Here is a 14067-nt window from a genome sequence, read left to right on the forward strand (position 1 = left end):
AATTATGATCTGATGACCTGACATTCAGTGAACATAACCGAGCAAATATAGCGTCAGCCAGGAAAATGATTGGATTGATTATGAGAACGTTTAATTCCAGGGATCCCATCACAATGCTAATACTGTTTAAATTACTCGTGCTGTCCCGTACTGAGAACTGCTCAGTACTGCCTTCCACTTTCAGAATAGAGAATTCTGAAATAGGACGCTAAGCCCCGGAAACACTTCTAGGTAACTTCAAGGTAGAGGAAATAATCTTAAAGAAGCATTTAGGTACGTTCTTGCAAGAAGTGCCGGACCAACCGGGCTGTGGTGGATATGCGGGCCTGCGGGTCGCTCCAAGCAACAGCCTGTTGGACCAAGCTCTCACAAGTCGACCCTAGTCGCAGGCCGGGATCAGGGAGCAGAGCTCCCTGAAACGGAAGTTGTGGAGGGTGTGTGTTGACGTGAGGTGTGTAGTTGTGGCAGGTGTGTTGACGTGAGGCGTGTAGTTGTGGCGGGTGTGTTGACGTGAGGTGTGTAGTTGTGGCAGGTGTGTTGACGTGAGGTGTGTAGTTGTGGCAGGTGTGTTGACGTGAGGTGTGTAGTTGTGGCGGGTGTGTTGACGTGAGGTGTGTAGTTGTGGCAGGTGTGTTGACGTGAGGTGTGTAGTTGTGGCGGGTGTGTAGTTGTGGAGGGTGTGTTGACTTGAGGTGTGTAGTTGTGGCGGGTGTGTTGACGTGAGGTGTGTAGTTGTGGCGGGTGTGTTGACGTGAGGTGTGTAGTTGTGGCAGGTGTGTTGACGTGAGGTGTGTAGTTGTGGCGGGTGTGTTGACGTGAGGTGTGTAGTTGTGGCGGGTGTGTTGACGTGAGGTGTGTAGTTGTGGCGGGTGTGTTGACGTGAGGTGTGTAGTTGTGGCGGGTGTGTTGACGTGAGGTGTGTAGTTGTGGCGGGTGTGTTGACGTGAGGTGTGTAGTTGTGGCAGGTGTGTTGACGTGAGGTGTGTAGTTGTGGCGGGTGTGTTGACGTGAGGTGTGTAGTTGTGGAGGGTGTGTTGACGTGAGGTGTGTAGTTGTGGCGGGTGTGTTGACGTGAGGTGTGTAGTTGTGGCGGGTGTGTAGTTGTGGCAGGTGTGTTGACGTGAGGTGTGTAGTTGTGGAGGGTGTGTTGACGTGAGGTGTGTAGTTGTGGAGGGTGTGTTGACGTGAGGTGTGTAGTTGTGGCGGGTGTGTTGACGTGGTGTGTGTAGTTGTGGCGGGTGTGTAGTTGTGGCGGGTGTGTTGACGTGAGGTGTGTAGTTGTGGAGGGTGTGTTGACGTGAGGTGTGTAGTTGTGGCGGGTGTGTGTTGACGGGAGGTGTGTAGTTGTGGCGGGTGTGTGTTGGCGTGAGGTGTGTAGTTGTGGAGGGTGTGTAGTTGTGGCAGGTGTTGACGTGGTGTGTGTAGTTGTGGCGGGTGTGTTGACGTGAGGTGTGTGTAGCTGTGGCGGGTGTGTTGACGTGAGGTGTGTAGTTGTGGCGGGTGTGTTGACGTGAGGTGTGTTGACGTGGTGTGTGTAGTTGTGGCGGGTGTGTTGACGTGAGGTGTATGTAGGTGTGGAGGGTGTGTTGACGTGAGGTGTATGTAGGTGTGGAGGGTGTGTTGACGTGAGGTGTATGTAGGTGTGGAGGGTGTGTTGACGTGAGGTGTGTGTAGGTGTGGCGGGTGTGTTGACGTGAGGTGTGTAGTTGTGGAGGGTGTGTTGACGTGAGGTGTGTAGTTGTGGCGGGTGTGTGTTGACGTGAGGTGTGTAGTTGTGGCGGGTGTGTGTTGACGTGAGGTGTGTAGTTGTGGCGGGTGTGTGTTGACGTGAGGTGTGTAGTTGTGGCGGGTGTGTGTTGACGTGAGGTGTGTAGTTGTGGCGGGTGTGTTGACGTGAGGTGTGTAGTTGTGGCGGGTGTGTTGACGTGAGGTGTGTGTAGTTGTGGCAGGTGTGTTGACGTGGTGTGTGTAGTTGTGGCGGGTGTGTTGACGTGAGGTGTGTGTAGCTGTGGCGGGTGTGTTGACGTGAGGTGTGTAGTTGTGGCGGGTGTGTTGACGTGAGGTGTGTTGACGTGGTGTGTGTAGTTGTGGCGGGTGTGTTGACGTGAGGTGTATGTAGGTGTGGAGGGTGTGTTGACGTGAGGTGTATGTAGGTGTGGAGGGTGTGTTGACGTGAGGTGTATGTAGGTGTGGAGGGTGTGTTGACGTGAGGTGTGTGTAGGTGTGGCGGGTGTGTTGACGTGAGGTGTGTAGTTGTGGAGGGTGTGTTGACGTGAGGTGTGTAGTTGTGGCGGGTGTGTGTTGACGTGAGGTGTGTAGTTGTGGCGGGTGTGTGTTGACGTGAGGTGTGTAGTTGTGGCGGGTGTGTTGACGTGAGGTGTGTAGTTGTGGCGGGTGTGTTGACGTGAGGTGTGTGTAGTTGTGGCAGGTGTGTTGACGTGGTGTGTGTAGTTGTGGCGGGTGTGTTGACGTGAGGTGTGTAGTTGTGGCGGGTGTGTTGACGTGAGGTGTATGTAGGTGTGGAGGGTGTGTTGACGTGAGGTGTATGTAGGTGTGGAGGGTGTGTTGACGTGAGGTGTATGTAGGTGTGGAGGGTGTGTTGACGTGAGGTGTGTGTAGGTGTGGCGGGTGTGTTGACGTGAGGTGTGTAGTTGTGGCGGGTGTGTTGACGTGAGGTGTGTAGTTGTGGCGGGTGTGTGTTGGCGTGAGGTGTGTAGTTGTGGCGGGTGTGTTTTGGCGTGAGGTGTGTAGTTGTGGCGGGTGTGTTGACGTGAGGTGTGTAGTTGTGGAGGGTGTGTTGACGTGAGGTGTGTAGTTGTGGCGGGTGTGTGTTGGCGTGAGGTGTGTAGTTGTGGCGGGTGTGTTGGTGTGTAGTTGTGGAGGGTGTGTAGTTGTGGAGGGTGTGTAGTTGTGAGGTGTGTAGGTGTGGCGGGTGTGTTGACGTGAGGTGTGGAGGGTGTGTAGGTGTGGCGGGTGTGTTGACGTGAGGTGTGGAGGGTGTGTAGGTGTGGCGGGTGTGTTGACGTGAGGTGTGGAGGGTGTGTAGGTGTGGCGGGTGTGTTGACGTGAGGTGTGGAGGGTGTGTAGGTGTGGCGGGTGTGTTGACGTGAGGTGTGGAGGGTGTGTAGGTGTGGAGGACGCGCCAATAACGCCACATCGCCCTCGGGTGTTGGCTGCTCTTGCTGCACCTTCAGTAGCACCAGCCCCTCCCTCACTAGCACCATAAATTTAGCAGCAGGAGCAGCATGCACTAGCACCATCGAGCAGGGCGTTGATTGGCTGGTGTTATCAGGGGCGTGTCGGGGGTGATGGATGGATGCATGCAAGAGAGGGATATGTGCACGGGGGAGGGCGTTGTGGGGGGGGGGGGGTGAGATGTGTGAGGAAAGGGGGGTTGAGAGATTGATGCACAAGATGGGATGTCACCTTCTACCACAAAGGTGAGATCCTATCTGTTGCCAAGACATTTGTTGTAGCCAATTCTTAGCAGGTCGGTGGTTGAATGGTTGGTAATTTAAATATTTGTGGTACTCCTCATATTTGACGTGACTGCACCTTCCTCCGCCACTCCAACCCGTTCTCGCACTTGCTTTTAGTCAATATTGGCTTATTTAATAAGTGCATATGTGACATACTAATTGATTGTGAATATTTTAGTTTACCTTGAAAAGCTTCATAGAAAACACCGACCTCACCTAACCTTCTTAGTATGTTAAGATAAGCATCTTATTGCTTCTTAATTACAACTATTACTTAACCAATACCGTTGATAGGTTAATAATTGTAAATAAGAAGCAATAAGATGTTTATCTTAACATACTAAGAAGGTTAGGTGAGGTCGGTGTTTTCTATGAAGCTTTTCAAGGTAAACTAAAATATTCACAAACAATTAGTATGTCACATGTGCACTTATTAAATAAGCCAATATTGACCGTAAGCAAGTGCAAGAACGGGTTGACCACTCACATGTGGTCTGGGCTTGTCTTCCTGTCTAGGGCTGGACGGTAGAGCGACGGCCTCGTTTCACGCAGGTCGGCGTTCAATCCCCCTACCGTCGTAGTGGTTGGGTACCATATTCCTTCCAGTCCCATCCCAAATCCATATCCTGACCCCCCTCCCTTCCCAATGCTATATAGTCGTGCTGGCTTGGCGCTTTCTCCCGATAGCTGCTTTCCTTCCCTCCCCCCCCCCCATCCCACCTCGATTGCTTAGTGTATGTATATCCACAATGGCATCGTTCTTTTTGTTGTATCCAAGAAATCTGTAAATCATCTAATCAGGTCACAACCTTTTGAGAGCTTTACATTCTGACTGAAAATGTCTTACTGCATCTAGATTACTATTACTAATTGTTGTTATTAACCTTGGCTGTTGTTATCCAGGTACAACGCTATCCAGGTGTTTATCGCTATCCTCTGGGCACCACAGCAACAGAGGAATGACTGTAAAGGGGGGTACCAGTTTTCCCGTTTTTCAGTTTTCAGTAAAGGGAAACCAGTTTTCATTGTCCCGGCTGGTTAAAGTCACTGAAAATGGAATCTTATTCCATTCCATTTTACAACTAAAGATGCATCCTGTATAGTGATTGTTGTTGCACTCTTTGCAATATTTTCCATTGGGAATTCAGTTCCTGTGCAAAGAGTTCAATATCCAGTTTCAAGAGGAAACTAGAAACTAGTTTCAAGAGGAAAGTAGATTTATTCCTCCAAGGAGTACCGGACCAACCGGGCTGAGGTGGGTATGTGGGCCTGAGGGCCGCTCCAAGCAACAGCCTGGTGGACCAAACTCTCACAAGTCAAGCCTGGCCTCGGGCCGGGCTTGGGGAGTAGAACAACTCCCAGAACCCCATCAACCAGGTATCAACCAGGTATCCATCCCCCTGACCTAATAACATTTTTGCGGAATCGGCCAATCTGTTAGAAAGGGCGAAGTATTAAACAATGCAAACTAATATTGGCGTTTTCTATGAATCTGCCTGAATGGGTTCCCAGGTTTTTAGTTAGGTAAAGCAGTTGTATTTTTTTTTATAGAGTGGCGGATGAGGAGACTATCTGGAATGTGTCTGCATTTTTATTTTCTGAACTTGTCCTTTATTTAGCACAATTTTGTTTTAATGTGAAAGTTGGCTCCCACGCACAACTCCCTTGGCTCCCACGCACAACTCCCTTGGCTCCCACGCACAACTCCCTTGGCTCCCACGCACAACTCCCTTGGCTCCCACGCACAACTCCCTTGGCTCCCACGCACAACTCCCTTGGCTCCCACGCACAACTCCCTTGGCTCCCACGCACAACTCCCTTGGCTCCCACGCACAACTCCCTTGGCTCCCACGCACAACTCCCTTGGCTCCCACGCACAACTCCCTTGGCTCCCACGCACAACTCCCTTGGCTCCCACGCACAACTCCCTTGGCTCCCACGCACAACTCCCTTGGCTCCCACGCACAACTCCCTTGGCTCCCACGCACAACTCCCTTGGCTCCCACGCACAACTCCCTTGGCTCCCACGCACAACTCCCTTGGCTCCCACGCACAACTCCCTTGGCTCCCACGCACAACTCCCTTGGCTCCCACGCACAACTCCCTTGGCTCCCACGCACAACTCCCTTGGCTCCCACGCACAACTCCCTTGGCTCCCACGCAAAAAAAAAAAGGTTGATTGGGCTCTTTCGGCCCGCCTCTCAACTGTCAGAGCTCAACCCCCGTAAGCACAACTAGGTGAATACACCTCCCTCACCCAACTCCTCATATTCGCCGAGTTGAGGCGGATATGAGGTCTACGAAGCTCATATCCGCCACATATCCGGGTCTGCTTGATGGGGTTCTGGGAGTTCTTCTATACTCCCCATCTATGGTGTACGGACAGGTCCAAACAACGGGCGGAGCTTGAGGGGGGAGGGGGGCATAATAACTCCCTGGAGACCACTCGGGCCCTATACACACGCGCGCACCTCATTAGGATATTAAGGCGTGAAGTTGAGCATTGCTTTAACTCTTTGTGTTTTATGTCAACAGGGGTCATCGGAGCATCATGAGACAGATGGACCAGATGATGGCGTCGGTCATCCGCGACCCCTTCGAGGACGATCCCTTCTTCGGGTCTGGCGGTAGTGCTGGCGGGGGCGGCGGGTGTGTGGGCCTCCTTGCCGGGTTTCCCGCCCTCACAGCCGGTCCCGCCGCCCTCACAGCCGGTCCCGCCGCCCTCACTGCCGGGCCCGCCGCCACCAATGCCCTGAGTGCCAACGTCCTCAACGCCAACGCCCTGGTGGCTGCGGCGGCGGCGGCCTCCGGCAGGTCCCAACGGCCCAGAACCCAGCACCCATTCTCTGCTCTGGGCATTCCCTTCGTGGCTGATATGGTATCCTCAATCGTGAGTGTTTGGCTTCATAGCTTTTGTGTTTACCTTTTGTTTACGTTTTCTTTTACTTTGCTATGTATGTAATTTTGTTTAAAACAATGATTTATCAGCTTGGTGATTTTGTTACACTAAAGTACTAACTAGTCATTCTGCATTAGCGCTTTCTCCTGATGATTACCTTGCTACACGCACACTCCCAACTAATTAGCATGGATCGTAGAGCGATGGTTTCGGTTCTTGCAGGTCGGCGTTCAATTCCCGACTGTCAAAGTGGTTGGCCACCATTTCTTTCCTCCGCCCTTTCCTCAGCTCCTAGTCTTCATAACCCATTCCAATTACTATATAATCGTCGTGACTTAGTGCCTTCGCCTGATAATTACATTACCTTGCTACACAATCAACCCTTTAAGGATAGAAGAAACAGGGGGATGGGGGGGTAATCGCAAGATACTGAGGGGAATAGGGGAGTAGTGAAGGTGGATAAGGACAATTTCTTCAAATTATAAGATAGTTGGATAAGTGGTGGCAAGCCGGTATGACTATACTCCTTGGAAGGGATACGAGGACAAAGAGCTGGGATAGAACGGAGGGAAGGAATGGTCCCCAACCGCTTGGACTATCGTGGATCGAACACCAACCTGCAAGAACCGAGACCCTCACTACGAGGGGGCCTCGTAGCCTGGTGGATAGCGAGGGGGCCTCGTAGCCTGGTGGATAGCGCGCAGGACTCGTAATTCTGTGGCGCGGGTTCGATTCCCGCACGAGGCAGAAACATATGGGCAAAGTTTCTTTCACCCTGAATCAGCCCCTGTTACCTAGCAGTAAATAGGTACCTGGGAGTTAGTCAGCTGTCACGGGCTGCTTCCTGGGGGTGGAGGCCTGGTCGAGGACCGGGCCGCGGGGACACTAAAAAGCCCCGAAATCATCTCAAGATAACCTCAAGATAACAGCTGGAAACGCAAATGAACCGAAGGAATGTACAATGGGGAGTACCTCGCTAGCTTGGTTGGCTGGCCGACTGGCTGTACCTGTCGTTGTTTAAGATTAAGATGGAACTTTTTGTTCCAAGTAGCACAAGTAGCACGGGCTATGGTCAGCCCATAGTGGACTTACCTGGCACAGGAGTGGGACTGTAACTGTGTGTACCTGTCAATAATGTTCCTCTTCATCTGCACCTCACCGTTCAAGTAGCATACCCACCCGTCACCAAGAAATGTAAATGAGATTCCTGCTCTTATCAAAAAGCTGTCACACTTGAAACAACTGCCTCTTCTATCCAAAACTTAAGATCTCGCGAGCACCGTGCCGGACCAACCGGGCTGTGGTGGGTATGTGGGCCTGCGGGCCGCTCCAAGCAACAGCCTAGTGGACCAAACTCTCACAAGTCAAGCCTGGCCTCGGGCCGGGCTTGGGGAGTTGAAGAACTCCCAGAACCCCATCAACCAGGTATCAACCAGGTACACAGATGGCAGAGTCCAATCGTCAACAGACCGGACTGCAGCAGCTTGTAGGTTTTATAGAAAGAATACTTGCACACAAACTATCAGTCAGGTTAAACAGCCAGCTGGACTCTACACAAACAGAACTAGCTGCACCTCCCTTCATCTACCTTACCTTGAGGTGCTTCCGGGGCTCAGTGTCCCCGCGGCCCGGTCGTCGACCAGGCCTCCTGGTTGCTGGACTGATCAGTCTAGGATTGGACTGATCTAGTCTAGGATTGCTGCACAAATGCAGTTGTACCTACCTAAATGTGTTAATACAAATTTAATGATTTCTTAACTCGAATGAGGATCCCAAATAAATCGGCGTTAAGTACCAGTCTTCTAGTATTAGTAGATACTTCTAATATCTTCTAGTAAAGGGAGCCGGTCGGCCGAGCGGACAGCACGCTGTACTTGTGATCCTGTGGTCCTTGGTTCGATCCCAGGCACCGGCGAGAAACACTGGGCAGAGTTTCTTTCACCCTAAGCCCCTGTTACCTAGCAGTAAAATAGGTACCTGGGTGTTAGTCAGCTGTCACGGGCTGCTTCCTGGGGGTGGAGGCCTGGTCGAGGACCGGGCCGCGGGGACACTAAAAAGCCCCGAAATCATCTCAAGATAACCTCAAGATAGCCTGCACACTGCCATCACTATACATCATGCCGACACGTCACAATCATCGCTGTAATAAGCTTCACTAAAGAGGCTTATATCTTGGGCTATATCTAATATGCAAGTGGGTTTTGTTCAGCATTTGTATAGTAGATAAATGAACAAAAGCAAGTCACTGAAGTTCCCAGTGACTTGTCTTGCTCTCCCTCTCCCTTCCTGTCTTGCCTCTCCCCTCTCCCTTCCTGTCTTGCCTCTCCCCTCTCCCTTCCTGTCTTGCCTCTCCCCTCTCCCTTCCTGTCTTGCCTCTCCCCTCTCCCTTCCTGTCTTGCCTCTCCCCTCTCCCTTCCTGTCTTGCCTCTCCCCTCTCCCTTCCTGTCTTGCCTCTCCCCTCTCCCTTCCTGTCTTGCCTCTCCCCTCTCCCTTCCTGTCTTGCCTCTCCCCTCTCCCTTCCTGTCTTGCCTCTCCCCTCTCCCTTCCTGTCTTGCCTCTCCCCTCTCCCTTCCTGTCTTGCCTCTCCCCTCTCCCTTCCTGTCTTGCCTCTCCCCTCTCCCTTCCTGTCTTGCCTCTCCCCTCTCCCTTCCTGTCTTGCCTCTCCCCTCTCCCTTCCTGTCTTGCCTCTCCCCTCTCCCTTCCTGTCTTGCCTCTCTCCCTCTCCCTTCCTGTCTTGCCTCTCCCCTCTCCCTTCCTGTCTTGCCTCTCTCCCTCTCCCTTCCTGTCTTGCCTCTCTCCCTCTCCCTTCCTGTCTTGCCTCTCTCCCTCTCCCTTCCTGTCTTGCCTCTCTCCCTCTCCCTTCCTGTCTTGCCTCTCTCCCTCTCCCTTCCTGTCTTGCCTCTCTCCCTCTCCCTTCCTGTCTTGCCTCTCTCCCTCTCCCTTCCTGTCTTGCCTCTCTCCCTCTCCCTTCCTGTCTTGCCTCTCTCCCTCTCCCTTCCTGTCTTGCCTCTCTCCCTCTCCCTTCCTGTCTTGCCTCTCTCCCTCTCCCTTCCTGTCTTGCCTCTCTCCCTCTCCCTTCCTGTCTTGTCTCTCTCCCCCTCTCCCTTCCTGTCTTGCCTCCTCCTCTCCCTTCCTGTCTTGCCTCTCTTCCCCTTCTCCCTTCCTGTCTTGCCTCCTCCTCTCCCTTCCTGTCTTGCCTCTCTTCCCCTTCTCCCTTCCTGTCTTGCCTCGTCCCCTTCTCCCTTCCTGTCTTGCCTCTCTTCCCCTTCTCCCTTCCTGTCTTGCCTCGTCCCCTTCTCCCTTCCTGTCTTGCCTCGTCCCCTTCTCCCTTCCTGTCTTGCCTCGTCCCCTTCTCCCTTCCTGCCTTGCCTCGTCCCCTCTCCCTTCCTGCCTTGCCTCGTCCCCTCTCCCTTCCTGCCTTGCCTCTCCCCTCCCCGAGCCCTGGTCCTTGACGTGACTGCACCTTCCTCACATCTGGTCTCCATCTCCTGGCGTCGACACTCCAGCAGGGCTGTCCATCACGTATCCGCCTTGTTAGGCTCTAATAGTTCCTGGAAGGTCTGAAAATAGCCCGCGCGCGCTCGCGCGCTCTCCAACCACGCCTAGGTTGTGTACTTTTGTGCGTACATGTATCTATGTGTGCGCGTCTGCGTACACGCACAAGCGCCGAAAGAGCCAGAGCTCAACCCCCGCAAGAGCCAGAGCTCAACCCCCGCAAGAGCCAGAGCTCAACCCCCGCAAGAGCCAGAGCTCAACCCCCGCAAGAGCCAGAGCTCAACCCCCGCAAGAGCCAGAGCTCAACCCCCGCAAGAGCCAGAGCTCAACCCCCGCAAGAGCCAGAGCTCAACCCCCGCAAGCGCAACTAGGTGAATACTAGGTGAATTTTCTGATTGAAAATTGAAAGATTGAAAACACATTTTCTGATTGCTGTGTACATAAGGAAACTGTGCTTAGCCGGTAGTACTCATCCTATCAGTACTTACCTATTGGTGACGACGGGGCAGTGGGAGGTCTAGCTTTTATGTCCCCTCCTACTGTAGCCTATTTGTTCCTGTTGCTGTTATAATTAAACTACTGTATTATGACGTTCAGATTCTTTGTCAAATCTGGCCTTCATTTTAAGGTAGGTGTACAAGTAGGTAGGTTGTGGGTAGGTAACAAGAGGAAGGTAAGGAAGGAAGGAAGTGGATAAGTGGAATAAAAGTTGAGGGGAGGAAGGGGGGAGAAAACTCCCTCCAGCCATGTTGTTTACAAGTGTCTAGCCAGGGTTGCAAGGAAGAGCATCTGTAACACAAACACGAGGAGTGATGCTTGTAAACACGACAGGGAGGAGTGCCAGGCACGAGTGCCACTTGCTGGAAACTTTCCCTGGGGAAACTTTCCTCAGGGAAAGTTTCCCTCCACGCGTGGGGAGCCGGTCGGCCGAGCGGACAGCACGCTGGACTTGTGATCCTGTGGTCCTGGGTTCGATCCCAGGCGCCGGCGAGAAACAATGGGCAGAGTTTCTTTCACCCTATGCCCCTGTTACCTAGCAGTAAAATAGGTACCTGGGTGTTAGTCAGCTGTCACGGGCTGCTTCCTGGGGGTGGAGGCCTGGTCGAGGACCGGGCCGCGGGGACACTAAAGCCCCGAAATCATCTCAAGATAACCTCAAGAAGGGAAACTGTAAACATAAGCTAAACCTTATGTTTAAGTTTCCCTATCGCATACTTAGCTTCTGCTTAAAGGGGCATGGGCGTTACCGCTTCCAAATTCAATTTTTCAACATTCAAATTTGTATTCAAACGAATGTGTGTACAAAGAACATAAGAGCGATTGTGGGGACAGGAGTTACACATACTAATGAAGCCACTATTACGCAAAGCGTTTCGGGCCAAAGCTTAAAATCATTTGGATTTTTTGTTTATTTAAAGGTATGAGAGGGTAAGAGCTTCATACTAAGAGAAGTGAGCTAACCAAATTGAGAAAGTTTAAGAAAAATAAGATAAATACAATAAAAAAGGTGATAGTGATGACTGGCATAGACTATTACATTATGGAGTCAGTAGTCGTGGCAACGGTACAGTAGTTCATTTACATTAATAACAATGGAAATACTAAGGAGCAATTTAGAAAAGCAACTGGAACACCACAGAACATAAGAGTAATATAGTATAGTTTAAGTTTAGGAAGTATATTACCTCTATATATATATATATATTAATTATACCATTATTTGTTTATTGTTATTATTCGCAGAAAATCACACTAACGTGATGTATATCAATGGGAAAATAATATATATATATATATATATATATATATATATATATATATATAATATACACACACCTGTCTATAGTGCATATAGACATGACAGACACTAGACCTCAGAGCCCCGGTGGATATCATCATCATCATCATCATCATCATCATCATCATCATCATCATCATTATTATTATTATTATTATTATCAATGGGAAAGCTGTGAAATATGCATATGATACTAGACATCTATGGAATTAGAAGCCTTAATGTGTTTACTAGTGTTAGCTCCGATTGCTGACTCGCGTTTTCTTCTACAGAAAACGAGAGAAAATGGTAACCATGTTGAGGTGAACTATTGTCTAGTGTGCACATACACCTGTTACTGTAGATTACATTCGTTATTTAAATATTTTATATTTTAATAAACGCGCGTTTTCTTTCTAACTTTAACGGGCCGGGATTTACGAAGCATTTACGTATCCACTTATGAAACCTGTATATCTCTCCAGGATAATAGCGGCTAATATTGTAGTCTGTATTTATTAAACAGTCTACAAGTTTGGAAATGCTGCGAGGTTCTTCTCAGTCAAAGGTTATTGTTATAAACAGCCGCCGGAGCTCATAACTGTTTAATGCATGCAAACTAAACAGCCGTTATTGGGGGAGAGATGTACAGGTTTCGTAAGTAGACAGGTGAATGTTGTATGAAATATGGAGTACGAAATATGGAGCCGGTCGGCCGAGCGGATAGCACGCTGGACTTGTGATCCTGTGGTCCTGGGTTCGATCCCAGGCGCCGGCGAGAAACAATGGGCAGAGTTTCTTTCACCCTATGCCCCTGTTACCTAGCAGTAAAATAGGTACCTGGGTGTTAGTCAGCTGTCACGGGGTGCTTCCTGGGGGTGGAGGCCTGGTCGAGGACCGGGCCGCGGGACACTAAAAGCCCCGAAATCATCTCAAGATAACCTCAAGATAACGACGTAGGAGAAACGGTTACAACATGCAACATGTGAAAGATACATTGACAAAGGTAGTCTGAGATTGTTTGGCATAATGCGTACCACGACAAAACACAGAGGAAAACCAAGAACACCAGTATTGGTAGTCACCGACCGCTTCATTCATATATATGGCTCGTGGAACCGTCCACTCCGCCCACCTCCTGTGCCAAGTGAGTACGACGGGCTCACCATAGCCTGTGCTACTTGCAACATTTTGTTCCCAGTGGCTGAATCTAAATCATCATCAAACAGCTGACTCGCAGAATGTGCAGGGCGCGTGCTCACTCCACATTCACTGCTGCACAATAACTGTAGGGAGAGGTTAAAGTCTCTCAGAGTGTATGCCTGCTCCATGGAAAGGAAGGAACTATCAGGAGAAAGCGCCAAGCCATTTATATAGCACTGGGAAGGGTTCAGGATAAGAATTTGGGATGGGACGGGGGAAAGAATGGTGCTCCAACCCGTTCTCGCAAATTTAATAAGTCAATATTGACTTATTAGTTGCGTGCATAGGTGACATACTAAACATAATAGTTTCCCTTGAAAAGCTTCATAGAAAACACCGACCTTACCTAACCTACTTAGTATGTTAAAATAAGCATCTTATAGCTTCGTAATTACAATTGTTACTTAACCTCTTATAGGTATAGGTTAGGTAATAATTGTAATTACGAAGCAATAAGATGCTTATCTTAACATACTAAGTAGGTTAGGTAAGGTCGGTGTTTTCTATGAAGCTTTTCAAGGGAAACTATTGTTAAGTATGTCACCTATGCACATATTTAATAAGTCAATATTGACCTTTTAAATTTGCGAGAACGGGTTGGGTGCTCAACCACTTCGTCGGGGATTGAACGCCGACCTGCATGAAGCGAGACCGTCGCTCTACCGTCCAGCCCAAGTGGTTGGGTTGCTCCAAGGAAAGCAGACGAAGCAGATGTACCATATGCTACATCTGGGGAATCCTAGGCTTGCTTTTTTACAAGTTTGTGCATTGATATAGTTTCCTAAGATTGTAGGAGGCACGGTGGAAATGTCCAGAATGGCCCCATTGAGAAGTAGGAGCGCAATAAGTAAACTTAATAATAAGTATAAACATTATGGGGGACAAACGGCTTCTCAACATTCAGTGTTTTCCTGATCAGTCGGGCAGTGATGTTAATGAACAAATCATACAAATAGTATATTGTGTAGTGATGTTAATGTTGGACTCTGCGCTGCCCAGCACCAACAGTCTGGCTGGCCAGCACCAACAGTCTGGCTGGCCAGCACCAACAGTCTGGCTGGCCAGCACCAACAGTGTGGCTGAAAAAGCCGTCAACCGTGTGGCCTTACCTTACCTTGCGGTTACCTTGCCATGATTTCGGGGCTCAACGTCCCCGCGGTCCGGTCCTCGACTAGGCCTCCTGGTTGCTGGACTGGTCAATCAGGCTGTTGGAC

General features: G+C 50.3%; 1 protein-coding gene across 4 annotated transcripts in view; it reads left to right on the forward strand.

Moving 5' to 3' along the window:
- The first annotated feature begins 5984 nt into the window (after positions 1-5984).
- Positions 5985-14067, forward strand: part of Mlf (myeloid leukemia factor) — a 55885-nt gene continuing 47802 nt past the window's right edge. For 3 of the 4 annotated variants that reach the window (XM_045764271.2, XM_045764269.2, XM_045764270.2), the window contains exon 1: positions 5985-6369. In XM_045764271.2, the coding sequence (XP_045620227.2) occupies positions 6031-6369 (339 nt within the window). In that variant the 5' untranslated portion in view covers positions 5985-6030. The remainder of the gene's footprint in view (positions 6370-14067) is intronic. The other variant, XM_045764268.2, reaches the window with a different exon arrangement.

Source organism: Procambarus clarkii, chromosome 75, assembly GCF_040958095.1.
Source record: "Procambarus clarkii isolate CNS0578487 chromosome 75, FALCON_Pclarkii_2.0, whole genome shotgun sequence".
In the NCBI taxonomy this organism is placed as follows: Eukaryota; Metazoa; Arthropoda; class Malacostraca; order Decapoda; family Cambaridae; genus Procambarus; species Procambarus clarkii.